At 34.6% G+C, this 27,969-nt stretch overlaps 1 protein-coding gene across 1 annotated transcript; it reads left to right on the top strand.

The window, feature by feature from the left end:
• The first annotated feature begins 5 nt into the window (after positions 1-5).
• On the top strand, positions 6-27,909 carry LOC120635078 (inaD-like protein). Its single transcript, XM_039905991.1, has 5 exons — positions 6-204; positions 21,755-21,922; positions 22,514-23,346; positions 24,512-24,656; positions 26,290-27,909. The coding sequence occupies exons 2-5, from the start codon at positions 21,766-21,768 to the stop codon at positions 26,418-26,420; spliced, it is 1,266 nt and encodes a 421-aa protein (XP_039761925.1). The 5' UTR covers positions 6-204; positions 21,755-21,765; the 3' UTR covers positions 26,421-27,909.
• The last annotated feature ends 60 nt before the right edge of the window (positions 27,910-27,969 follow it).

Below are 27,969 nucleotides of genomic sequence, written 5' to 3'. Positions count from 1 at the left end.
CAACCGTTGGCGGGGACGAACGTACTGACGCCGGCTGTGTTATTGTGTGCATCTGTTGGGGATCGATACCCGTAAACTTGAGTGCATTTGTGTTCCATACGATGTTTAAATCGATGTATTGAAATAGTAGAGTAAGCTAAAGCTCCTGAAGTGAGCGGTTTTCCCATAGGATTTCAACAATTCCCAACATCGAGTCTATATTTGGTATGTTAAACTTGTTTTAATTAGTATTTAAAACTAATGAACCAACTTTAATAAATAGATTTTTGTAAAATATAGATCTTTGTATTATGTAAATAATGTACCTACTCAACAGTTATTATTGTTATAATTTCAAATAATCAAAACCGTTTTGTTTTAAATATAACGGCTTTCCTTCATTGGTTCAGAAACATGTTTTTTGGTTTGTATGTTAGTATAAAAATTAAGTAAATACACAATATTATATAAACATCAACGAGTATATAAAATAATACATTTCTTTTAGGTAAACATAGAAGATGCGAAGATTTTTTAAATCGCAACTTTTCTTCGTAAGGTGTAGTTACGAGTAAAATGTTGATGTAGGTATAGTAATAGAAACTCATATACCTAGTAGAGTTTCTTTTACTGTTGATTAAAATGCGAAATAAATTAAATTTTGATATTATTAACCTACATTTTGTATTGCTATATACATATATGAAATTTTCTTGAACATTATAGGTACCTACCTACCTATTTTGATTTAGTTACAGTAGATAATTTTATAACAGACGTTAACGAATTCTCCAGTCAGCTGGAAAGTTTATAACTAAATGCTTAAAAAAACACAGTTAGCCGTGCATTGCACTGGGGTGTTCCGTCCCCTTATATTCGGCCCCTCGTAGTCCCTCGCCACACTCCGCTAGACAATTGTACCAAAACCCGGCTACGTGTTCCCTCACTCTATTTCAGAGAGCATAGAGGTTATTCTCCTTTGTTTTCGTTTGTTATTTGTCGGTCTGTTCGTAGTGCATTCATCCAACGAGGGTGTCGGTTTATTACCTATACGGCATGCATATTGCGGTGCCTATTGTAACGCATATCAATCCATTAGGCGATTAATCCAGTCGTATTGTTATAACACCCTTTGTTGTGCAAATGATGTCTTGCGGATTGTGTAACCGCTTACACAATCTAATGTTTTATCATAAGAATTATATTAAAACAGGTCAAGTGTGTAAGGTAATTTAGGAAAAATGGTGTAAAACTTACATATGTGTTACCTACTTAGCTTTAGTTGGTTGGTTTCGCACCTATAACTTTGTGAGTAATTTTTCCCATACGAACTATCATTCTATAACCCTCCTAATCGCATCTCCCGTCAGCTACTTGACGTTGCATTAGTTTTGAAAGTTAACAGAGCTAAAGAACTAAGATGTATAAAAACTAGTTTATTGCTGACATAATTGACCCGATCGGGAATCAAACATCATGTCACCATAAGTCGTCAAACATGTGGTGTGCTACTGGTTCATGTTTAACGGATGATGGTGGTCAGGTGGCATTCGTGTAAAACTATCTAACAAGTCTAGATATCTAGGCTAAAACAATAAACAGATCCTAGTTATAGAAGATAGTTACTACAACCTGTTTTTGTAGACACCTAACGTTATACGTTCTTTAATAAAATTAATCAACGTGTCCGTTTAATTTCTAATAACAACTTAAAATTACATTATGTGCCAATGACGTTAATCCAATCTGACTCATTCGAGTTAATACCAGGCATCCTTGCCAAAACTTTATCATAATATTATGCTCCTACCAGCGAAGGCGTTAGGTCATTACCACAGGCGAACATGATCACTTATAAGGCAATGAGTGGGTTAAAAACGTATAAAACAGTTCTGTTATTCTTATTAATCAGCTTAGAGAGCGTTACATCCTGGACTTATATTATAAGAATTGTTTAAAATTTCGTTTTTACGTTAGTTTTCTAAGTTGGTACAATTTTTTTTCATTTTATAATCCAATAACAATCTTCGACTCTTTCCGCAATATTTCTGGTTTTGAAACAATACTACTAAACCGTTTATTTTTCTGGAAAACCAATGTCCTTCTCGAAATTTCGTCAAGATCCTCACCCTAAGTTAAAGATTTTTCGTTTATAGTCGACGGTCTCCTCTTATTCTGTAATGAAATTTACGTATCTTGTAAAACAAGGTCTCCAATTCATCTACTGCTCTTCGGGCATTGAAAAACTGGATTGCAGAATTTGCCTTTAAGTCGAGATCCATTTTGCTTTGATTCTACAATTACTATTGATAAGAAAAATAAAATACTATGTTCTCCAAAAACGGTGAACCTAACAAGTTAACAAACAGAGAAACAAGCAATCATATATACTTTCGTATTTATTTACTATATATGAACTTAGTACTTTTTAACTATGTGAAATTATATAAATAAAACAACACTATTTAAAAAATTATAAAAAAACATCCGCTTTCCGGGCTTTTGAATGTCCAAGCAACCGGCGGTCAGGGCTCCAGAGTGAGGAACCTCCTCACAATACGCGCCGTTCTATGTCCATAAAACTGTAAGTACTGTTTTCTGTATCCGACCCTTGATCCAACAATATATAAGTTAATGTTTTTGCATACTCTCAGAACCTTTCTGTAAACTTACTGAGAGCAAAAAAACAGCTGTTGAGTCCATACGAAACCAACGATTGCGTTAAAGCAAATAGTTTTGTTATTGAACTCAAAGCTGGTTTCTAAATATACATTATATCATTAATCCATTCGCCACTGTAATTTTGTAAGTTTATCGTACGGGTCATGAAATCTTAAATTAATTGTGCCATATTATTAAGGTTAGGAATTGTATTAAATTTCATAGCAGCAAAATTGCTTCTTTAAAAAACCATCATATTCGCAAGTTGATAGCTAGGTACTTATAGGATATCGAAGTGTTAAGATCTGAATTTAATTATAAGTAGTAAAGTAATAATAAAAACATCGCCATTGGCTTTACTTCAACCTAAATATCAACAAGTCCTTGATCTATTATTGTGGGCAACATATTTGACATGAATCTGCATTCTGCAACCTTTCACGTTATTTTACAAGTCACGAAGCTAAACAACAAAGCCAATAATATCCTGTGTAGGCTGCATACCACCACTAGGTAGTTTATTGTATTTCACTGTTTACAAAACAATCTTGTATTTATATGCCACTGCAATATGTGATCTCAAGTCGGTTGTAGTGTATGTTAACGTTAATAAAATATAAATAATAGTTAATAGAAATAAAAAATAAAATATTTTTTCATTAATACTGGACACTGTATTCTCTTACACTATGTTATTTAATATGATATGTTAATTGTTTTTAAGAAAATATCCAAAGTCCGTCACATTTATACACGCATGGATGGGGTGGAGAATGGCTAGTTTTATTGTTATTGGTTGTTGTTCTTATATTTAAAATATATATATATATACAGAACTAGTAAAAGCTCACAGATGATAGATAGTGTGGAATTTAACCTCAAACAGCGTAGGTTGGCGCTGCGAACCATGACTGCATGTGAACGTGATCGTCAGCGTTTACTGTAGCAAGTTTGGTCGTTATGTCTGTTCAAGAGTTCATCACTACATTCACTGAACAATACTCCAATAGAAGCAACCTTTAAATCCTCTAGTAAGTGACATCTTGGAATTGAATGAGGAAATGAATAAAATAATGAACCTCAACTTGGTAGTCATCCGTCTGTAGGTGTAGCAGATCCCGACCCACTAAGCTTTATAATAGCAACGTGCCGATTCAAAATTAAAAAAGAATAAATAAATATTTTATTTTAAATGCTCTTAATTGAAAGGAAATGAGGAAGGCAGATTTTTCCAAAAAGAAAAAAGCCGACAGAAATCTCAACAGTTGCTCTTTTCCACAAACCTTTACAATTTAACAATCTTTTTTCCAACTTGTGAGAGATGAGAACGGATCTGAATGAATCATTATAATTTAGTTATTTCTTCGATATAATATTTCTGTGTCCGGAAGTAAAGGTGTTCTGTAATTTAGTACTTAATTTTTAACGGAATTGCCTAAAATCCTAAACGGTAAACAAACTGGTCTCAAAGAGCGCAGTTTTTCAATACATGGAAGCAATTTATTTACAATACTAGATAGTCCCGCTTTTACGTTTACATGACCTGAGTCAAAATAAACAAACTATGAAGATAAATTTACGTTTTCTTGATTTACGACAGGAGTTCAAACAAACTTAACCACCCATGTAGAGGAACGTTCCTGCGTTTTCATAGTTCGTCAAACTGTAGGGTAAGGATAATACACAGGGCAATGTGAAATAAAACTCATTATTAGTTGGATATCATTAACAAATTTATTCTTAAGTTGCTATAAATAGCAAATTGCGCTGTTTTTAACAATTTTATGCATCAATAACAAAATTAAAGTTACTATCGCCATAAAAATGAGGAGAAAACAACGTAAAGATAATTATTTTGGTGCCAATAAACTCTAATATGTATTCTTACCTAATACATATAATTGAATAGCAACTATTTCATATTAATTAAGATTTTAATATATTATCATTCATTATGTATGTAGTTTATAAAATATAATCGACTTGTTTTTAATTTGCGAAAACTTAGTAGAATTATGACTCTAGTCTAATGAAAATAAAGAATCAGTAAAAAAAACTAAAAGGAAAACGCGTAGGACACAAAACTTTATCACATTGATCGCATTAAACAAGATTGGATGAACCTAGATGGACACGAGAAAATAAATGCCTTAGGTCTCCCACGTTAGATAATGAAGCCGAAGTGGGGACAATGGCTTCTTTATACCTACATATCGTTGAGATACATAAGAGGGCGGTCAACGACAGCACTGAATAGAAGAATTCCTGGACCGGCACATCACAATGACACTCTTTGTGTTCGCCTTTTTAACTAAGAATCACAAGTAGTCTTACAAGTACCAACTATTATGAATTGTCCTTAAACAAAAGTTAAAATAACACAACTTATCTTATCTTTAGATGATGAATTAATAACTAACATAAATTCAATTCATTGTTCCATAATTGCACAGTATAAATTATCTGTGGCTTGGAAATCATTCATCATTAAACTAAACGAAGGTTGTTGAATCGTTTTTTATATGATGATTGGTTGATTTGGCACCTTGTATTAAATAGTAAGTTGTATGATACTATTTTATGGTTGCAAATTACAAAATATAGAAATACGATCTGTCGGTATTAGTAAAGATTAGATGTGAGAACTAGAACGTAGTAACATTATCTTTTTCGGACTTCCCTCCTGGTCTCAGAATATACCTAACAATAGCAGATTCAGAAATTCTTTTTACTGTCTGCGATCATGCCATGAATGTTCTTTTAGTGTTAGGTATTTTGTACGCACAAGCATAGGAAAATAGAGTTTGGACTCGTTATTCTTGATAGCTTTAATGAGGGTGCATTTCAGTTAATTTATCGTGTTCTCCGACTCACGAGACACATCTTTTACCTTATTCTGAGCTAGAAGTCAGGATGTATGGACAAAAAAGGGCAATTGTTGACCCGGTCAACTTCTATCCCGAACAGGAAATCAAAGTTCAAACCCAGCTTTTATAATCCGAACCGAGAACGCGACTTGGATTCATATCTCTGCACTAGTGCTAGAAACATGGCTAGTAAAAAAAAAGAAAAACCTTTTCCTCCAGGAAACCGAAAGGGGATTCGGGATTTTCAAAAAAACCTTAATAAATTGGAAGAAGATGTTGGAAAAAGCTTGTGATTAATATTTCCCTTTCTGCCGCCAATAGGCGTATTTCATGTTTGTGTTAAGACTGGGAGGAAAATGTGGAACGTAGCGTACAAGTAAAGCTGATAAAATTCTAACTCCCGTTTCAGATAATGTTATTTGATGCCTAAAATCTTATCAAAGTTTAGAAAGCCTTTCACTACCTTGGGAAATGTTATGTACATACAAACAAAATTATTTATAAACCTAGTACCTTCCTGGTATGTATGTATAGCTTTTCGTTTGTGCTTAGGATGTAGGTACATACTTAAGTACCTAGTGATAACGATTTTAATCACGTTCATCAATTTCTTGTGGAAAATGTGTACATCTTCTTATACTATGGAAGGCTTTATGACCTACAGCACGGTTGAAAGTTTTGTTATTGTGAGAGCACCGTCAAGGTACCTCGATATAACAACAGCTTTTACTTAAATAAAATACTTGTACTATTAAAAACCGAATGTTATCCTCCATCCTATTTGCAACTTTAACGTTAGATGTTAATCTCATGTACTGATATAGCACTTTCATATTCTTAACGCCATTTTTCATACTGATCTAGGTATAGAGGCACAAAGATTATAACTTAAATTTCTAGGTATTTACAACCAACCTACTATTTCGATCAAATGTATTATGATGTATGGTACCTACTTATTTAGTGTGAAATAATTGTTTCCTAAAGTCATAAAAGCATAGTATTGTGTGAGTGTAGTAACTTTAACGACATAATTAGTGATGGGTACTTGATCCAATAAAAAAATTTGGTTGCTTCCATGATAAACTAACTAGATAGAGGTACCTAAGGAACAATTAATTTAATTTTCATATTTCTATCTATTTATTCCATATGTAATTTGTGGTTACCAAGATTAAGAAACACTTTTTAAACTCGCATTACAATAGGTGTTGAATGATGAATTTTAACATAATCTCACGGACTATAATAACAATAATTGAGTAGAAGTAGATAGGTATGTTAGTACCCATTCAATTTTACGGTCACAGTTTATTGAGTATTTAATAATGTCAGTGATAAATACTAGATAACATAACCAAGTCACGGCATGAAATGTAAACAGGATAATCATAATGTTAAATAATAAATAGCGAACCATAAAAATAAATACTTTTTATTCAAATTGTATTAAGTAATTGGCACATCGACACACTTTGCCGATTTTTTATTTGCAATCCATACTCATATTACAGAAGCGAAAGTGTTTTGTCTCTTTGTTTGTTGGGAGTTATGTTCGGTTCAACCCCTACACTGATCTTGGTGAAAATTGTCACATAGTAATATAGCTTTCATCGTGAACTTAAGATACTTTTTGTTCCGGAAAAGCAACCGAAATATGCAAAATCAAAACACGCCATTGTTACCGATCTTGGACATACTGGACGCGGGAAAAGGATACTTATTATCGCTGGAAAAAGAAGGTTTTCAGGGGGGTGAAAAAACCGTAACAAACGCGGACGAAGTCGTAGCCAAAACCTTGAACCCACCATATAAAACCGATTCTACGTAGCTATATTATTTTCGCTGCTCAAAGTTATCCTTAGCAAACGGTTACAAAACAGACTTCGTAATCACAAACTAAGGTCATGACCTTTTTGAATGAAGTATTTTTATTTAAGATTTTAGTCGTGAATCTTGTAATGTATCTTACTAATGTAAGTATTGTAAACAATTATGACACAAAAGATCTCTTTAATATTATCTAACTAAAATAGAAGCCATAAGCTATATAAAAGTTTCGGTATTTTTTATGGATTCCAATATATTTTAGTAGTGTATTAAATTTTAATGTACTAATTATAAGTATAATAAATAATCATGAAACAAAAAGTGATAGTGAAATCAAATGTCTTACGTATTATGCTATCGCCAATTCTATCTTAAGCAGGTACTTTCTATTAATAAAGGAAGACAGTCACCGAGGAAACATTACAATAAATCTAGAGCAAGTGATTTCACTTGAGAAAAATATAATAAAGACTGATCAACATAATCAAGTAAGAGAAGCAATTTCCCAGAACGATCTTTTGAGATCTAGAGCATTATGAGAAGTTTTCTCAGTTCGATAGCAAACACTGTGAACTGAAGTAATAAGTAACAGCTGACATCTGCCCCAATTAGGGGTTGCCACTTGCTTGAGAAAGTTGTGAAACAAAAGAAAACTTAAGTGTTTGTAGTCAGCTTATTATTTGGTACATATGTAAAAAAAACATAAATGATCGAAGCGAGAGCTTATTTTAATGAAATTACAGATTACCCGTCGGTCAGAGCCCTATAACTTGTGCATTGAGACACGTAGTAACTTCAAACAACCAGACCTAATGTGGGGCAAAATGAAATTTTATGTAATAAAAAATAATAATTTGGGAGGGCCTCTCATACAAGTTATACAAAATAGAATAGGAAGTTTTGTTTTATTCATTTAAGTTTTACATAAGCATGTCAGGTGTCGTTTTAAAAAGAAAACCATTTTAATTCAACCCAATATTTTCTCTGCATTAGTTAGTTGATCATTAATTTGGTGCTATTAAAGCTACTGTCAAAGGTGTGTTCATCCCAGGTTTCTCTCAAAGACGGTATTTTCATAATGGTAGTAATTTTATAGGCGCTGTGAATTAAAGCTTCTTTATTGACAGCGTAAGGACTCAGATATCTGTTCGAAAGGAGTACAAAACTTTTCGATATCGATGTATTAATAATCTGTTTTAACTAAGCGTGTTTGCTCTAGCGTTATACATTCTTTGTTGTCTTCATTGAAGTCCGTTCTTCGAGTTGACAGCCCTAATTCACGGCGGTACCGTAGACTTCCGTCGCTCCACTTACGTTTGAAAAAATAATAAATATTTCAAAAGCAATTTTTCTGTTAACATGGCTATTGCAATTCTGTTACCGGATACCTACTCGTATTTAAGATCTATTACACACAGGATCTGATATACATACTCGTAAATTAGAAGTATGAATCTTTTAACTCTACCATCAATGTGAATTGATGGTAGAGTTAAAAGTCTGTAATGGCACATTTAACCTATGAAGAGTATTTGTATTTGTATGTTATTAATTTGAAGGCAAATAATTTTAATTCTAATTTATGACTGTTATACTCATATAAAAAAAATACAATAGTAATAACCATTGTGCGTCTATTACGTGACTAGTTAAGTGAAACGTAAACTAACTACTGCTTTTCTGAATGAAACACATTTTTATAAGTTTAATATTTTTTTTATTACTAGCCATGTTGTTGGTAATTGGTTTTTTGATGTTTATTTATGTAATATTAACAACTATCCAGCATAACAACTTGTCACTGATGTTGTTCTTAGGCACCTGGTAGGGTATATACACCGGACAGATGTAGCATAAAATTGAGGTAATTAGGTCCCCCATACTTCCGACTCTCGTGCTGTTTTTTTTGACTTAACTCGTCGTCTGGTATAATTTGCAGTTTATTTCACCTGTCTTAAAATCTAATTCTTAAAAAAATCTTAATCATTGGCGATATTATTCAATTCCCATAACATTCATATTGACGGCGGCATAGAATATATTTACCCTTTTTTAGTATTTAGTTAAAGTATTTATACATCCATAAACTAGATTTTATTATATTATAATATATTAGTTTTATATTTTTATGTTTATTGTGAGGAAACCTGCATTCCTGAGAGTTCTGAATAATGTTCTTAAAGGTGTGTAGGGTCCCCTAATCCGCACAGTGCCAGTGTGGTGGACTACGGCCTTAATCCCTTCTCATAGTGGGAGACTCGTGCTCTGTAGTAGGCCGGTAATGGGTGGATATACCCTACCGGTGTGATGAAATACAAAATTCTGTTCTTTCAAGGGGAATCAAAACAACTATATGACACTTTGGTATTCAGTTTAAGATTAGATTGCGGTGTGATTACGATAACAAAGATGCCTAATCATATTGGAAATATTACTCTAAGCCTAACTTTGCTTACTTACTATATGAGTTTTTTATCCTATTCTTATGGGACTTACAACGATATGATAATGATTTAAGACTGCATTTCTCTTACCTTATTATTCGAAGGTGTCAAAACATCAACAATACAACACGGGCCACATTCCTCAGTCGTAGCGCGACTATCGCCCTCGTAGTTACGCATAAATCTCAGTTTCGTTAACAAGTGTGGGCGTTGCAAAGGCACGAACCCGTTACATGCTACATTAAACTTTTATTGAACTCTAGCTGACACGCGCGATTTTTTCCCCTGATACAAATTTATTAGGGCCAAGGAACCAAAATGGCATTGTACCCAATAACTAAAAAATCATATCGCCCCAGAGCCGAATTCTCTGTTGGTACTAAAAGCTCAATGGTACCTTTGATTTTATATTAAAACCTTGAACTCCTGAAATATTGTAATATTTAGATGTGCTAACTAATAGCTAGGTGTTGTTTCGGGTATCTAGATTCTTGACAACGTGTACGATGAAGGATTACAAAGTCCTAGTTTCAATTGACAGATTTGGTCAAAAAATGTTAGGTATATTGGTACTTTTCTACCTACTCCTTGATAGAAAAACATCAAGGTATTCTGAGTAGGCACAAGCACGGAGTTTGACAATTAGACCGTTTAAGCCTAAGTTCACGAACCTTACTACCATCGCTTAAAACAGAATTAGAATTACTGGTTATTTGAAATACCTTGATGTCCCAAAAATAGGGATTATAATTCTGCAACAAGATGTTAATAATATTATAATATTAATGCTCTAAGCGATTGTAGTGAGGCCCCTGGTTATTATTACTAATAATTACTTACATACCTAGAAAAAAACCGTAAAAACATGCCAATAACGTCCGTATTATGGATCATTATGATGGCTATAAGATCTGGCTGTGCACTGCACTGGGAAATTGATAGGCTGGGTGTGACGATCAAGATAGGTAGGTATATGAACATTTAAGCTGGTTTAAATACTAACAAAAAATCCATTAGTACGAACTAATTTGTTTTGACACTTCAGTGGATACCGACATTATATACCGGGTACTAATATCACATTAGGTACCTATAACGCGGTTTTGCGAATATAATTACGTGTGCATTGAAGCTGAAACTAATCATTAGTCGTGTTATCCTTGACTTTATGTTTTTGTCCAAGCGTACCTATTACGTAAACAGTAATACAATACAATTGCGGTTATAGTATTTGTGATCACTATTATGTTACTATACTTTGTTGATGTGAGGTTTATACATTATTCAACATCATTAGCCAGTGTGTATTAGGAAAATGGTATGTGCTAGGTATAGCTTTATTAAAGCTTGATGGAAGTTAATGATAAAGTATAATGGGCGCGCCTGCCTTAAACATTTCTGTACAGTCTTGCCTTGCTATCACCCAAGTTTTACGTCGCAGGGAACAGAAATGCTGAGTGTTGGAAATGCTTTCTGAAACATCGCCAGTTTCCTGAATCTGGGATCATATGGGCTTATTTAAAAATGCTGTTAAGGCTCATTATCTCGCTCAGTAAAGACGACTATTATTATTTATTTATCTACTCAAACTCATATTTAAGTATTTATGGTATACTAGCTGTTGCCCACGACTTCGTCTGCGTTTGATTTTGAATTTTGATGTGGCATTCAATTTAGTTGTAGTTCTAAAAAATTTAAAGTATTCAGTATCGCTAAGCCTTAAATGAAGGGTTTGCTGCTGTTTGCTGAGGAGCTATCTATCTCCAACCACATTCATCAGATCTACACAAAAAGTTTAGGCAAAATGAAATATATTATTATAACCTCTATAGTACAAAAATAATAATTTAAATCGGTTATAATTAGTCGGAGTTATGGTGTAAAATCGTCAAATACTTTCATCCCCTCTCTCAAAGGAACCGAGCTTAATGTCGGGATAAAAAGTATCCTATATTACTTCTAACACTTCTAAGAATATGTGTACAAAGTTTCATGAGGATCGGTTAAGTAGTTTTTGCGTGAAAGCGTAACAAACAAACTAATATTGGCTTTTATAATATTAGTAGGGATTAAGATATGAAAGTATACCTATTTATTTTTTAATTTTATCAATTGTATTTTTTTTATTTGTGTAGTCTGGTTTATGTATTAGTATGTAGACATTCGTATGTGTGTACTAAATAGTGTACCCCACCTATTTGTTTTCTTTTTAGTTTTCCTAATTCTAAGGTTGCCTGGCAGAGATCGCTACTTAGCGATAAGGCCGCCTTTTGTATCCTGCTTCATTCTTCATGTGTTTGTTCTTTTTTTGTCTCGTTTTTCTGAGTGGTGTACAAATAAAGAGTATAAATAATTATAAATAAATAAAATCATAGTAACAATTTATTCTCGGGAAAACCCAATAGCAACGGTAACCTGGGAATTGAAAGCAGAAACCTCGTGTTACATGCCGACTCCGCAACACCAGCGAGGCAGTTAGCTCATAATAACATACCTTTTGGATATAGGTTGTATACCCCCGTATCCCGGAAGCGATCTAGATTATTATTATTACCACGTAAATAGCCATTAGGATCGTGAAATGACCGGATTCGATTTCAGAACGTTGGAATAAAAACGTGACCTAAAATGGTACGGGACCGCTATGGCCACTTTTGCATTTCCACTCTTTTTTTCAACTTTAGTTATCTAAACAGTCAATGTCTAAATAAAATCAAACATTACCAAAATACTCTGTTACGTATAGCTTTTTTTAATTTATTCCAAAAATTTAATAAATAAGTAGGAAAATCTCACGACATATTTGCTTTAGAGGTGGCTTTAATTTTTGTTTTAGCTCTACATAACTCTCTCCTATGAGAATAGTCTAGCCTAGTGGGCTGGTTCGCCACAGATCTTTCTCCAACACAGGACCAAAAATATGCGAAAGACCTTAACAGCTATACTTTTTCTAATTAATTGTAAACAAAACCCACCCATGCCCCTTTATAGTGTCTCATAAATATCAAACTACATGCATAGGCACATACTCTAGTAATTAGAACTTATTAGTGCATCTGGCGCCCTTCTGGGCAATGTTAATTGGCTCTCAAATAACGAAGCACGGTTTACTTCGTAATATTCACACGTTTTATTATGCAAAACGAGGCAAATGAACTTCCTATGTGAGAAATACTAATTGGAAAAATATTTAGCTAAGAGGTAATAAAATTGGAATAAATCTTCACCAATCAATAATTATTGTCTTACAAATTAAATTTAGTTTCTTACGTCAAAGTCAAATATATCTTTATTCAAATAGGCACATAGATGGCACTTTTGATGCGTTATTATATACAAAATGTGTACATAGCAGTGAGTAGTGATGGCGATAACTACAATCGTAAACTTAAAACTAAAGCTACGAGGGTTCCAATCGCGCCCTGGTCTAAGAAGAAGCCCACAACAAACTTAGCCGGGTGTTCTTTTTGTTATCACCATCTCACATTGTCATTAGAAAATATTTAAGAAGCAACCTGGTTAGAGCAATTGTTTACACCCAAGCTTTTTTATCGTTTACGTAATCCTTTATACTATAATAGGACTTTTCTATAAGCTTTCGCTTAATACAAACTTTGAACTTCTTTAGTGACATCTCCAAGATATCAACCGGTAATTTATTGTAAAATTGTATACAATTTCCTTTAAATGAATTGCTTATTTTGTGTAGTCTAGTGTACTGCACTGCAAGTTTATTTTTGCTTCTAACGTTCAAATAATTGCAGTCACATTTTCTTTTAAATTTTGATATATTTTTGTGAACATACATTAAATTTTCAAATATGTATTGGCTATAGAGTGTCATTATTTTAACATCTTTAAATTTAAAACGTATAACTTATAGAACTAAAAAGGTTTTAGTCGAACCTCCTAAGAAGTTTTAGGTGCAACTCGATTAGGAGATCGGATTGCCACGGCATTGGCATCACCAGTGAGGTCGATGAATAACTAATAGCATTATTTAAGCTATAAGAACAATATCTGAATTTAAAGAATACGAAATGCGTATCATTACGTGGGCATACAAATAACTAAGTAGGCGTAACTTGTTAGGAAATATTAGTATGAATTGTGTCACGTAAAAGAAGCGCTGGCGGTCGACCTGCTCAGTGAATATATTAGTAAATGAACTGGTTGGTTTCTCTGATAAAATATTTCAGTACCAGCCTTGGAGTTGGAAAATCCATCCCCATTCCAATAGGTGAATTAGAAAAGCTTAAAACGACGCGTATTATTTCTATATTATTATTTAATTAAATTACGTTTACAAATTACTGCATCTGACCTTTTGTTTACACCTTCCCATTATTTCTTCATCACTATCTTCATCCCTATCTTGTCGGGCAAGAGCCTCCATTTTCATATTAGAGAGGGAAGAAGAACTTAGTCCTGCTTATTATTTTCCCAATTCGGATCATAACCACTAAACAAACGCGATAATTAAAACTGATTTTTCACAGCACTCGCTCGACAATGTATTATCATTACATATTACATATATAGGTTTAGCGGGTAAGCAATGCAGTACCTAGGGGCTTTTATGATTTGAATAAGTAACAACATTAAATATTGCTATCTCGCTCTAACGTTTAATAACGTCCTTATCACTCACCAGAGCCTGTGAAGCGCGAACCATAGTCTTCTTCTTTGAGTCCTTCACAGCTGGTGGTGCATAGAGTCGAGAATATTTTTTTCCATCCAGACCTATCCCGAGCTGCAAACTTAAATGTGGTCCAAGATAAGTTAGAACGTTTTCGTTTGTCATCAGCATAATCAAGATCCTCCAAAAATGCTTCACGAGTCCATAGAATACCATGCGGGGAATCAAATATATTTCGTAGCATGTCCTCCAAAACTTATATGAACAGCAAAGGTGAGAGCATACAACCCTGACGTACTCCCGTCCCCAAAAGCTTGCCACGATGTACCCATCTTAAAGCGCCTAAATTAGGCTGATAATTTTAATCGGGGCCTTCCAAGCATCTCCAGATTGAAGGCCAAGAAAGCGTAAAAAAAATGCATGGATATTGCTTTACCCCCTTATTTAACAATACTAAGAGAGTTGATTTATTTTCTACACGACTGCAGTTAGTAAATACGTTAAGTGCGGGAAAAAAGGGATATAAAATAAATAGAGACTTTTTAAATTTACTTATTAAAATAAATAATTTTACTTTCACCTCGTAAACGGCTGCAAGATTTATTTAGGCATTGTTTCCTGTGTCTGACAGGCAACGTTTAACTCGACTTGCATAGAGCCGGAAGAGCAGTGACCACGTCCGAATTCGGCCAATAACGGTACCGAGCTGTGCAAATTAACGATGCTTTCATAACTACCACGACTCTTCTATTAAACAAAACCAATTTCATCTGCCTCGTCGGTATAGTTGTTCGGAAAGATAAATTTCAAATCTCAATAATCTGTTTGACACAAAAAGTAAATAAAAATGCAAAAACTTCAAGAGAAAAGCATTTTTAAAAGACTAATCATATGTGATTTGTGAGAAACAATTCTACTGAACTGTTATAGAATCATAAAGAAGCAACTATTAATTACTAGTTGTTAAACAGTGTAAGCCTTAAATCAAATCTTTTTATCTCCATTAATATTAATACAATGCAAGTTAGTGTACATGTATAAAACGGTTGGGTAAACTTACTATTTCCAAGTATTTTCAGCTTAAATTTTATCAGTTCTATGTAAAATTGTTATAGTTACTCGGCAAAAATGGGATTAACTCAGGTAAATTTATTGTTATCGCATTTCTAAGTAACCTACTTATAACTATTGCACTACTTTTATGGAACCTTGTGCCACTTTAGCATAATGTAGACTAGCAATATACCTATGACTTCTCTGATTTATGATCCCCGGTTAACAATAGTTGAAACTTACAAAATTTCATTGTCTTCCATGATCGATCTCCAATGCTGAAGTTAAGATTTCCACGAGAGTCTTCCAAACGAAAAGATTCATAATTTACTGATGCGAGGCTTCGATCGTGGCTAGACGAGAAGTCAAACGATGTAGCGATCTAGTGTAATACCGCGTAGAAGCCGATTAGGGGTATAGGTTTACTGCAAAACCATTAACAGATTAGCCGGCAACAATCTTGGACCGGACCGAACGGGGTCGGACCACCAAGTTATATTGCGGTCAAGGACTAGCTTAAGGTGGAATTGAAATTATTTACAGCATGTGTTCAGCGGCTTCTCAAAGCCTATCTAGTTTATCAACACAGCACTTTACGTTAACCGAAACGTTTACCGAAAGGTGCTTAACTACCTTTGTAGGAATAGTTTATTAAAAATGCATTCCCATGCAAAATTTTGCAGAATAAGAGTCCGGTATTTCATTTTCAAAGAAGTGTATCTGTTCGATTTTTGATAATCTAAATTAAAATTGTATCTATGTCCTTAACTATTAAAGTATGATATTCCGCATCTTTTATTGTATTTCTTTTAACATCAAACACGAGCATATTGGCGTTTTCACTAGCAAACTAAGTAGATAATAATAGGCTCCCAATTCGTGAGTTCTTCACGTAATCTTTTCTTATATGTAGTATTTATTGGGTGAAATATAAACTTCACCATTTAAATGCAGAATAAAAATTCTTCTTTTTCTCCGTAAACCCTGAGAAAAAATACACGTTAGAATAAATAGGTAAAAGTAATGACTCAGCAAATGATTTCCCCAAGATTGTAAATGTAATATATCTTTCCCTCCCCCATGTCATTTGACCGCAGGGTGATCTATCGGGAACAAAGACCCTCTGATCAAGGAAACCCGGAATTTAATTACATTCTCCTGTTTATTTTGCCCTAGAGACAAATACTCCTTTAACGGTCGACAGCCCTTGCGATCAAATTAATATTAATCGCGGCCATTATCCTACGTAACAATATACTGTCCCATATTTGCTTCGTTACTGTCAATTTATATCACTTGGGCCAATCAGCGAGAAGTAACAGCAAACTTTTGCTTAGAAATGTAACAAAGCTTCTTGGAGATGTTATTATTACAAACGAACCTTTAAGATATGTTCAACATGTTATTTTTTATTTAAATTGTAGTTAATAAGATAGTACTTTTTAGGCCCTTGTACCGTACATATATTAGATACTTTTTATATCGAAAAAAAAAATGCCGAAATTATTCACATAAGTGAATTTGTATTGATAATATTCATCATTTCCGGCCCACTAAAAGCCAAAGGTCTCGTTGTCCACCATCGCTGGCAGAGTGTGTATTGGTAGACTTAGCATACACACTATGGATAACAATCAGGCATGCATGCCTTTAGAACATATTGAATATATGTTCTTTCTTATTTAAAACGCACATAACCCATAAAAGCTTAAGGTGCGTGCCGAGGATCGAACTCGGTCCCTCCGAAAGGGGGTCCGCTTTAATACCCATAATATTGTCACGGCTTTTATATAATATGGAAATTTGATAAAAACTACTTAGTTAAATAGGGCTATAATCGCTTAATGACCCAACAAACACTTTTTGAAGCTGTAAAACATAAGGCATGAGAGTGGCCTACCTTTTTTTCGAAACGTATCCGCGTAAAACAACTAGGTACGTGAAAGTGAGGACAATGGTCAGTTACATACGAAATAGGGTAAAGAACCCGTTAGTCATATGATATCATTAATGTTTCAATGTTGATGAAAAAATTTGCATAATCGTCAACTATTTGCAAGCATTACTGGCGCGCGATTGACGCATGTTAATTTTTGTCGCATTGAAACTTATAAAACAACGATCGCTGTATAATTCGATTGCTGCCCAAAGTATAATTATAGCATTAATACCGCGAGCACCTAATGGTCATACAAAACTAGCACGTAAAGGCCAATAAAGCGTACAGTTGAAACATTCCAGACTTTATTATTCTTAGCACGCGATCCAGAACGCTTGGGGCATATTGATACTTTTAATTTTAACCTAAGTTCGTTTGACTCCATAAACATTACACCCAAAAGTCAATAGTTCAAACTTATTATAATGTAAACATAAGTAAAAAATATTTTTTTGTATGATTTCATTTCTCTGTACCTAATAATTACATAAACAATTTTATAAAGTTGTATATTTTCAAAGTTATTTAAATAATTATATATATAAGCTGGAGAATTTCTATTATTTATACTTTTTGATATAATACAAAGTAAAATTAAAAGAAAACTAGTTAGTAAGGATAATACTAATGATCCCTTTCTATATAATATATTGTATATATACTTAACTTGATGAAGTAACATCACTTAAAAGTAACCAATCCTTAATAGAATCCTGAAATCGATAAGTATCGTTGAGATCAGGATTTTTCTTTTCAGTTTTGAATTTTTACACCGATAAAATAAATTTCAATTGCCTAGACGGACGGACGTGAAAATGATTTAATAAAGGTCCAGTTTTTCACTTCTAGGGTTTCCAGGCCGTAAAAACTAAACTTATTATCTATTATTAGTGGTTATCGCTTTGTACACTAGATATGTGTTGAATAATATACTATTGTCGCATTTTTGTTTGCTACAGCTATTAGAGTCAATTTAAAACAACACGCCTAAACAAATTGTGTGAAAAGGGAAAGAGATATCTATGTAACTACTATACAGGAACTACGAGTATCTATCATGCATTTTGCATGTAACTTTCTGTTTATATTAGATTTTTAACTGTATGTGGGTACCCATAGTGTAAGCTTGCCTGATGCTCAGTATGGAGAACGCGCAGTCGTTTCTCGCCGGATATCCGCAAAGCACCGGCGCGGACGCATTCGACGCACCGCCTGCTTAGATTACACTAACGATAATTTTATTATAGACCAAATGTTTTTGGGGTTTTTGTTTTTTCTAGCGTATTTGCGATTTACAAAGATATATCTTGAATTCTGAGCTTGAATCTCTTGAATTGTTGAGCTAAATGAATCTGAGGATACAGCTTATCTGTCATTAAATCTCTAATGCTTTATCTTATTCGAATCCAGAGATACAGATTTAAAAAAAAACAATTTTTTACACAGATTTGAATATAATTAATGGAAATTCTATACCTACCTATAAACTTAGTTCTCTATAAAACTCACGCGGGACGGTTATCTAGTTTATCTATCTATCGAAATTGGCACTAAAGATTGAGATCAAGTTTTACATCGAGATAAAGTTTTAAATCATATATATAATATGATTTTGCGCTAAATAAATTTTGTAAGTCTCTGATATACTTGACTTGGGATAACAATATGTTTCGATATCGTTTTACTTCGCAAGTTTATGTAAATATAGGTACCCTATACTCGAAAAAATGTGTATTTGATGTTCAGAAGCATAAGGTCATCTACCTACTATAAACGCATATCCAATTAGAGATCATATGCCTATAGGTACAATGAAGCGCCAACTGATCACCGGATGTTGATTATTTGCTGACCTAAGCCCACACAGAGTGGGTGTTACGGTGGTATGTATGTCTTTATAGATACTTGGTGATGGCCATCGACCGACTTATTTTGTAATTTATTACGAACGCGCAACCTACGGATTATATTAGGCCAAACATTAATTACACGGTGACATTTATTTACCTTTTTGTATACCAACACGGAATAAATATATTATAGTACAACCAGTCTAAATTTAGCTTCAGTCTAAAAATAATAATTTAAATGCCAAGGTATCGAACAATTAAACTACCACTATCACAGAAATATTAGAAGTACTAATTGCCTAAAAAAATAAGCCATGAATTAATTAATGTATGAAAATGGGAACTGAACCTCGACTCTAAAATCTGAAAAATCCTTACTAATATTAAAAATGCGAAAGCTTGTTTGTTAGTTTGTCCTTCATTAACGCCCTAACTGAGCTTTCAATCTCCAGGGTATTGTAAAAAAATCGTAATAAATGCGGACGAAATATGCGGGCCATAATAAATAATAAATTACGTTAACTTGACTAAGGCTACAGGTTCAATGAATCGCTACAAATAAATTTTATAAGTAGCGACTTGTATTTATCTAAAGCAGACACCAGATGGTTCCTACATTGAGTTCAGAGTGGTTTATACTAGTTTTTATAGTGGCGTAAGTACACGTAAACGTATAGTTTAAAAGTAATCGCCTAAGTCTGTAACGAATGAGTAAATAGCTTATTCTAGTAAAAATTGTTAGTAGTTACAACATAACAAATAGGTATAATTGTAATAATTGTAGTCGTATAGTGCCTCACCGCAATAGTTTACCATCGGCGTAAATTGCTGTTGGTAATGTATAAGAGATGTGGTACCCAGTGGCGTGCACTTCATATATGCACAGAAGCACTGCCTACCCTGAAATTGATATATAACTCGTATAGGAGGAGATTTTTTGCCGTTTCATGTAATTGTCCTGCTGTATGCATACCCTGGTAAGAAATCCCGTGCACACCACTGGTGGTATCTTTCAATTTGTTTTACAAAAAAAAATGTTTACAATACAAAGACCTACCTAGATATTGGGTAAAAGATAAGAGAAGTACATCCTTAACCTTATTAGCGCGTGTTTACTGTTAATTGAACTTTGAGATAACATTTTCGGCTCCATTCTTGCGTTAATCTAAAAGTTAGAAGAAGAGTTCATACATTTGAAGTCATTTCATAGATATGGATGATATATTCTAGGTCGCTATCAATTTAGGTTATGTGTTTTTTTTGCTTTAATATAACACCTATGTCTTACACCTATAATTTTTTACCAATATTTATGCTATTTTGTTTTATTCCACTAAGAGTTAGCCCCTAACTAAAATCTCAACTGGTGGTATATGATGATGCAGTCTAAGGTATAAGTGGTTTAACCTGTTTGGGATATGACATCCCCAATCAATTTCAACGCGGCATTGTACCGGATTGCTTAATCGCTTTGTCGTAGGGAGGGTAACTAGCCACGGACGAAGCTTCCCACTTTTTGGGTGGAAAAGCTTTATTGCTACCTCCGAACCTTGGGCAGGAGGGAGGTTATGTGGGACTCCCCCCTCTAAAGGGGGTATACCCGAACTAAAAACCACCACGGCATGTCCCTCTTGTTGGCTTTGTAAGACCGCGCCCGAGGAACCCGTTGTATAACGAAGCTTCCCACCATACCAAACCCATATACGGAAAGTTTAATTTCGCAAACTACCTCTGTCGGTATCGAACCCAGGTTTTTTATATTACAGGAGTTAACATTTAAACAGTTATGCACCAATTTGACTAGAACATTTTTGTGCTATAATATTGCTGTGAAAAAATATCATCATCATCATATAAACCTACTACCGACCCACAACGAGCACAGAACTTAATGAGAAGGGTCAAGGCCGTAGTTCACCACACTGGCACAGTGCGGATTGGTGGACTTCACACGCCTTTGAGAACGTTATGGAGAACTAGCAGGCATGCAGGTTTAATTACGATGTTTTGCCTCCACAGTTAAAGCAAGTGAAATTACAATTGCTTGTAAACTATATTGACATTTCAACCTACTCGTACCAACCAGCATCTATTGAAATGACATAAAATAATGGGGATTCGTTTAGATACTTCAAAAACTACGAAATAGACCTACCTTCTTCGGTAGCTCAGAACCATCAGACTCTTTTGAAGTATGAAAGTCTGCATACTTTTGTGTGCATCTTTTAGTAATTGGAAGCCTTAAACCTAATATAATATCCTTTTAGTTATCACCACACAGTAAAACTAGGTAGTGAATTACATACCAAAAATTTTAACCGTTTATGTACCCACCTCATCCTTTATTGCTAAGCTAACCTTTAATAAACACATTGATAGAACTTTTTGTAAGTCGTCCCCAAGATCTAAACAAGCAAACAACGTATTATATCTAAACCGCGTGTTCCAATAACCTCATTTTCACATGTAATTATTTGTCTCATGCTTTACAGGTGCTTTAACAATGGGAGCCCCGGCGTGGGGATCCCGCGGCGGCGGCGACCGGCCTCGGTTGTTGCGGATGACGCCGCTGAGACACAGTTTCGCGGCGCCCGCCACTCCACCCGCGCCACCGCCTCGAGCGCACGACTATGCTTCTGATGCTGATACCAATAAAAAAGGTGAGATGGTGGTTTTCATAATCTTGCCTACTCTTAAATTGGTGATCTAGGTATCTCAAGGACAACTTATCAAAACGGTTTGCAATTTTAATACAGAAATATTAATTATGACAAGGAATTCTCCTGAACTTTTATAAGAAGTCACACTTATTGGCATGAGTGTACTTTAAAAAAAAAATAACACAACAAACAATCCGTAGTATGATCTTGAACACATGACACTTGAACGATGAAATAATTGTTAAAAACCATCCACGAAAGCTGTTACTGTACAGATTGGGTGGTCCTTTTCTTGTTAATTGCCGAAATAAACCGCATTTTTTCACTGATTTGCCACTGTAAGTATTTATCTTTATGAAACATGTTAATTGAAATGATATGACATTGATAAAATTAACTAAAATAATTGTTACTTGCTGTTACTATCCAATTTCATGCCGAAAATTGTGCAATAACCGACAGGCATTTCAAGTTATACCTACTTGACCGTGTAATCAATTTAATCTCTCTGAAATTTAATGTCAAAAGATACCGGTTTATACGCTCTTGCCATGCAATTTATATTTATAAGACTCAATATATTTTTTCCAGAAGAAAGCTGGAACGCGAACTTGTCTCAAAGATGGAGAAAGTTACGACGTCGATGTTCTCGGTTGCGACCTGGATCTGGTAACGGCAATCGTGAGCCAAGCCCGGTGCGATGTTCGCCGTCGCCTCCGAGGCCAACTTCACAGTGTTCGCCTGCGCCACCTTCCAAGCTCTCTTTCAGACACAGAGGCAAAGTGTATACCACTGCTTCTTTAAGAGTAACAAGCGGGGCACCAGATTTACTCCGGGCACTTGGGAAACTAGGCGGTGGACTGCGAAGACGAGCTTTATCGGCTCATGATGTTCTCGCACCGCCGCAGCAACAACCTTCAACATTCTACGTCCCTAGTCCAAGTACTGTGAGGACGCCTCCATCACCATCGCCGCCCCGACAAAGTGCAACAATTCGAAGACGGTGTAGTTCTCCTAACGTGTACAGAGCGAAAGAAGTACCTCGAGATCGCACGCCGCTAATAAATCAAGATGATGAAAGTCGAGATGTAGTTGATTATAGTTACGGAATAGAACGTAAGAAAAATGGTAAAGAGATCCGATGTAGGCCTTACAGTGAAAACGTCGAAATGGAAACCATGTACAGAAACGGTTACAACCGACTATCTTCAGAAGCTGCAGAAAGATTGTGGGAAGAGCCTTACAGGTTGCCTCGTGTACAAGTTCGACAAGAACCTATTCAACAGCTGCGCAATTGTGTCGCTGAGCTAAGAGTGAGCTCGACTCCCCGATCAGCCCGACCTCCACCAGCTCCTCCGACGTCCACACAAAAAACTAATAAACGACCACCCGCACCTGAACCCCGTGACAGTCACACGTTTGAGGTAATTTACCTATGTTCTTTATAAATACCATTAAAAACTGCGGAACAAGTTAAAAATGGCGTAGAAGCTTAAACTCAAGCTTACATTAGTATACTAACTGTTGCCCGCGTTCATGACGGTTTTGTATAAATACCGTGGGAACCATTTGTTTTCGTAAAAAGTAGCCTATGTTAATCTCCGTCTTTTCAACTAACTTAATGCCAAAAAACAAGTTGATTGGTTGCTTAATTAGTTAGGGTTTGAAGGAAAGACAAACAAACAAACTTTCGAATTTGTAATATTAGTATGGATTTGATACATAAATTTAAAATATTTTCGAATCATTTTACTTTTAATAACAAAGCTTCTATTCGAAGACTTAAGATTAATGACTCATTTACATAAAATATCTGATAATACATTTTTTCTATCATTATTTATACCCTATAATTAAATGGCATTATTTTTTCAAATATATGTATATATATTATATATATTTGAAAAAATAATGCCATTTAATGCTTTATTCATCAATCTTTCTGGATGGATTTCCTTAAAAAAAATATATTTTTTATAATCCCCTACTTGGCTGTAAATTCCCCTATCAAAATCGACTCAGCTGATCCAAAAAAAAGGGCGTGCAAACATAAAGGACACACATGTAATGGCTTTTGCTATATATCAATAAAATAATAATATAAGTAAGCTTCATTCATGGCCTACAAAAGTCCACTGGACTAAACGCCTCTCGCATCGGGAGGGTTTACCCAGAGGTTTTGGCGATCGCAGTAGATGGTAGTAGTAGCACAGAGGACGCTGCTGCTCGTTGTCTTTTTTATTCCTTCACTATAGTCATCATTATATTCTAGTCGCCTCGACTCGACACCCGCGGGTTGAGAAGGTGTGTTGACAGCTATGTGCTGAGTGCGCGATTTTTTATCTATTCAATTGCGTAAAATTTAACTATGATGTGTATGGCGTCGAAAGAGCGCCTTTCGACGCCATACAAATCATTGTTCACTCACGCGATTGAATAGATGAAAAATCTCGCACTCATCACTCTGTATTCTGAGCTACCGTCACCACACGGCACAATAATATAAGCTTAATACAATGTATTAAAAAATAGCCAGCCTCTGAATTATGATGTAGATAACAATATTAATTAATTAATTTACATTTTCAGGTCCGATTTACAAAGTCAGCGGGCGGCAAAGGGCTCGGATTCAGCATAGTGGGCGGAAAGGACTCACCGCGGGGAGACATGGGCATTTTTGTCAAAACTATCTTTAACAATGGTCAAGCTGCCGAATCTGGTTTGCTTCGTGAAGGTATTATTTTTTAACTAAAGTAATAGTAGATTAGTTTTGACAGAACTTTGTGAGTACTACCGCCTTGTTTTTTTCTGCATTCGTCTTTATAGTGTCCCAGCTTAAAGGGTAAGGTTGCCAGTATTATATCAGGCACGAGGCTTAACACCTACGCCTCAGGTTTATTGATACATGGTGGCACTGTGCGGAACATGTTCCTTGCATAACCTGCGAGGAGTTACTCTGTTTGTATCTGTTGGGAAACCAATCGGGTGTAAACAGACCAGCACTTTCGTTGCCATCAGCTTGGGCCGTCAATTATTACTTTAATAAATAAATATAAATCTGCACATATTTACTATATGACAATACAAAATACATATTTACGTACCTAACGAAAGCTAGTCCTTCCATTCAAACCTATTAATATTTTACTGCTGGGCTTTAAAACGCATGAAACAACTTTTTGTCAAGGTAGTGTGTCAACTAGAGGTAAACCCTCTGGTGTAAGAAAAGCTTACTCATTTCTTTCGCGAAAGTTCAGCTTTTTAACGAAAAAAAGCTATGCTTACTTTGGGGCTAGATGGCGATGTGTATATTGTCGTAGTATATTTATTTTTATTTTATTTTCAATAAATAAAGGCGCAGATCTTTAAAAAAAACTTTAGCTTTACAGAATTATAAGTGATTAAATGGATATAACATAAAGCGAAGTAATTAACTGAAGTTATTCGAAATTATGCTAAAAAGTTATACTAACACGACCGTTAACAGCTGTAGCTTTAACCTTATTCAGGATAACGAATGACCCTAGCACACCTGCAAGTTAAGTTATTAAAATAAAGGTCGCTTGCATTTTACAACGCGTGTTAAATCAACTTTTACGTTAAGTTTTGAGTATTCTATTAAATATTTATTAGTTACTTTTACGTTCTTCGTCCGAATTTAATGAATTTTTTGAAAAGATAAAAAGTACCCTCTGTTACTTTCCCTGCTTTAAACTAACTCTATACCAAAATTAAAAGATAAAGTTGCCTAGTGGTGTGATAATAACCGAACCCAGAGCCTTATCGTGCTCTCCAATGCAACGGGGTGGATATCTAATTTTATTAAAATACTAGCTGTTGCCCGCGACTTCGTCTGCGTTGGATTTTGTTTTTGATGTGGCATTAAATTTAGTTCTAGACCTAAAAAAAATTAAAATATTCAGTATCGCTAAGCCTTAAATGAGGGGTTTGATGCTGTCCGCTGAAGAGTTCTGTCCTCTATCTCCATCCACAGTTTGGGCAAAATTAAACACATATTGTAACCTCTATAGTTCAAAAATAATTATATAAATCGGTTATAATTTGTCAGAGTTATGGTGTAAAATCGTCAAACACTCATCCCCTCTCCCAAAGGACCCGAGCTTTATGTCAGGATTAAAATAATCCTATATTACTTCTAACACTTCCAAGAATATGTGTACAAAGTTTCATGAGGATCGGTTAAATAATTTTTGCGTGAAAGCGTAACAAACAAACTTACATTGACATTTATAATATTAGTAGGGATAGGGATATTCAATTATTTCGAGATTTAATCATTAATTAGTCGAAGTAAATAAGAATCCCATAAAAATTTGATATGTATATATGAATTGATACCATTTCAGGAGACGAGATAATGTCAGTGAATGGTCGAGGCACAGCCGGATTGACCCACAGTGAAGCCATCAGGCTTTTCAAGGACGTGCGTGCTGGCCCCGTGCTACTGCGGGTGGCTAGGCGGGCCCCGGCACGCTGACTGCCCTGCGCCTGCTGCGGAGAACCGCTCCAGGCGCAAAACATTCCTAACTACTCCACTCTGTAAATATACGTCTACGATGTCTTCTCGTATTCCATAGATCCCTATAGATATATAAATATATATAGAATAGACCCTGTAAATATACGGCGACGATGTCTTCTTGTATAACATAAATACATATAAGTACATAAATACACAATCCACTCTGTCGTATATTTGACTACGATGTCTTCTTCACATATTTACATATATATATCGAATATATACCTTTTACGGCGAAAGAGTATTTACAATATTAAGATAATAATAGAACCTCTTTTAAAATGCCACCAAGGCATTGATAATTTTATTATACTTTATCTAAATCATTTGAGAATGGTAATAGCCCAGGTGTTTATTGCTTCGGTTTCCCTTAGGAAGGACCGAGTTCGCTCGACCTGCACGCATTTCTGAGTTAGAGTTTAGTTTAGGTAATCATAAAATCACTTCGTGAAAAACAAAACCTCGTGAAAACATCGTGTGGCAATCTGCATGCCAAGACTTCTCCGTAACGTTCTCAAAAGCGTGTGCAGGCTAATAATAACTTAGGCAGCATGGTAAACTACGGCCTTACAAATTTCACATTATGAAAGGAGACAGATCAGTGAACTTTAGTGGGCCGGTAATGATGTTGATTATTTAATTATTTTTTTGAACTCAACACCACTCGTTGGATACGCTGTGTATCTTTTTCCTTCCAATAATTCGATTTGGCATGACGTGCTTATAGCATATGAAAAGCAGAACGCTAAGACAACGAAGAAGCCCAATATACCTCAATTGAATTTTTCAATAATATATACCCTGTGGTTTGCGTTTCACGGGCTCTGGCGCGTGAAAGGGACGCCTTGAATTATCGAAGCGAGACATTAACAATCAATCAAGCAATCGAGAACGGTGTATGTGATAGAAACATTAAAACCTTCAGGGTTGCAGTCATTTGATGAATAGAAGTATTCGAATGAACAGATTTTTTTCGGATTCTTTATGCAAATCACAAAACAACACATTTGGGTAAAAAGTCTTGTAATAATGCATTGATGAGCGAGTGGTGTGAAAACAATAATACGATGAGTAAAACTACTACTACTTAATACTAAACTGGTATTTACTAACCTATACCGCATTAAATATTCACAGATGAAGAAATTGAAATTTGTATTTGGGTATATAATTCATAATAATATAGAAATTTGTATTTGAATATAGCTTATCCAAATACAAATTTCTATATAATTTAGGCCAACCTAACAGTTCACGTAATAAATAGAATAGTTAAAGAATGTATTTTTGTAAATAGTTATAACTTTATTATAAGAAACAAACTTACCTGTGAAAAAGATACATCGAATAATAGTGATGAACCCAATCTACAAACACTTCTAAAAACAATAATACCAAGATACAATAATATTTTGCATTTTGATTCATTTGATAAGAGACTTTATTCTATAATGCAAAAAAACAGTAAATATTTATATTTCATCTGTGATACTTAATATTAATC

This window comes from Pararge aegeria, chromosome 2 (genome assembly GCF_905163445.1).
Source record: "Pararge aegeria chromosome 2, ilParAegt1.1, whole genome shotgun sequence".
NCBI classification, from domain to species: domain Eukaryota; kingdom Metazoa; phylum Arthropoda; class Insecta; order Lepidoptera; family Nymphalidae; genus Pararge; species Pararge aegeria.
The sequence above is the reverse complement of the archived record's forward strand: the minus strand, read 5'-3'. Positions and strand labels throughout refer to the sequence as shown.

Bases quoted from the DNA above. Each gene is read 5' to 3' on its own strand.
- LOC120635078 (XM_039905991.1), top strand. From the start codon at position 21,766: ATGGGAGCCCCGGCGTGGGGATCCCGCGGCGGCGGCGACCGGCCTCGG. The intron at 23,347-24,511 runs GTAATTTACCTA...TTACATTTTCAG, and splicing joins GTGACAGTCACACGTTTGAG to GTCCGATTTACAAAGTCAGC. The intron at 24,657-26,289 runs GTATTATTTTTT...ATACCATTTCAG, and splicing joins ATCTGGTTTGCTTCGTGAAG to GAGACGAGATAATGTCAGTG.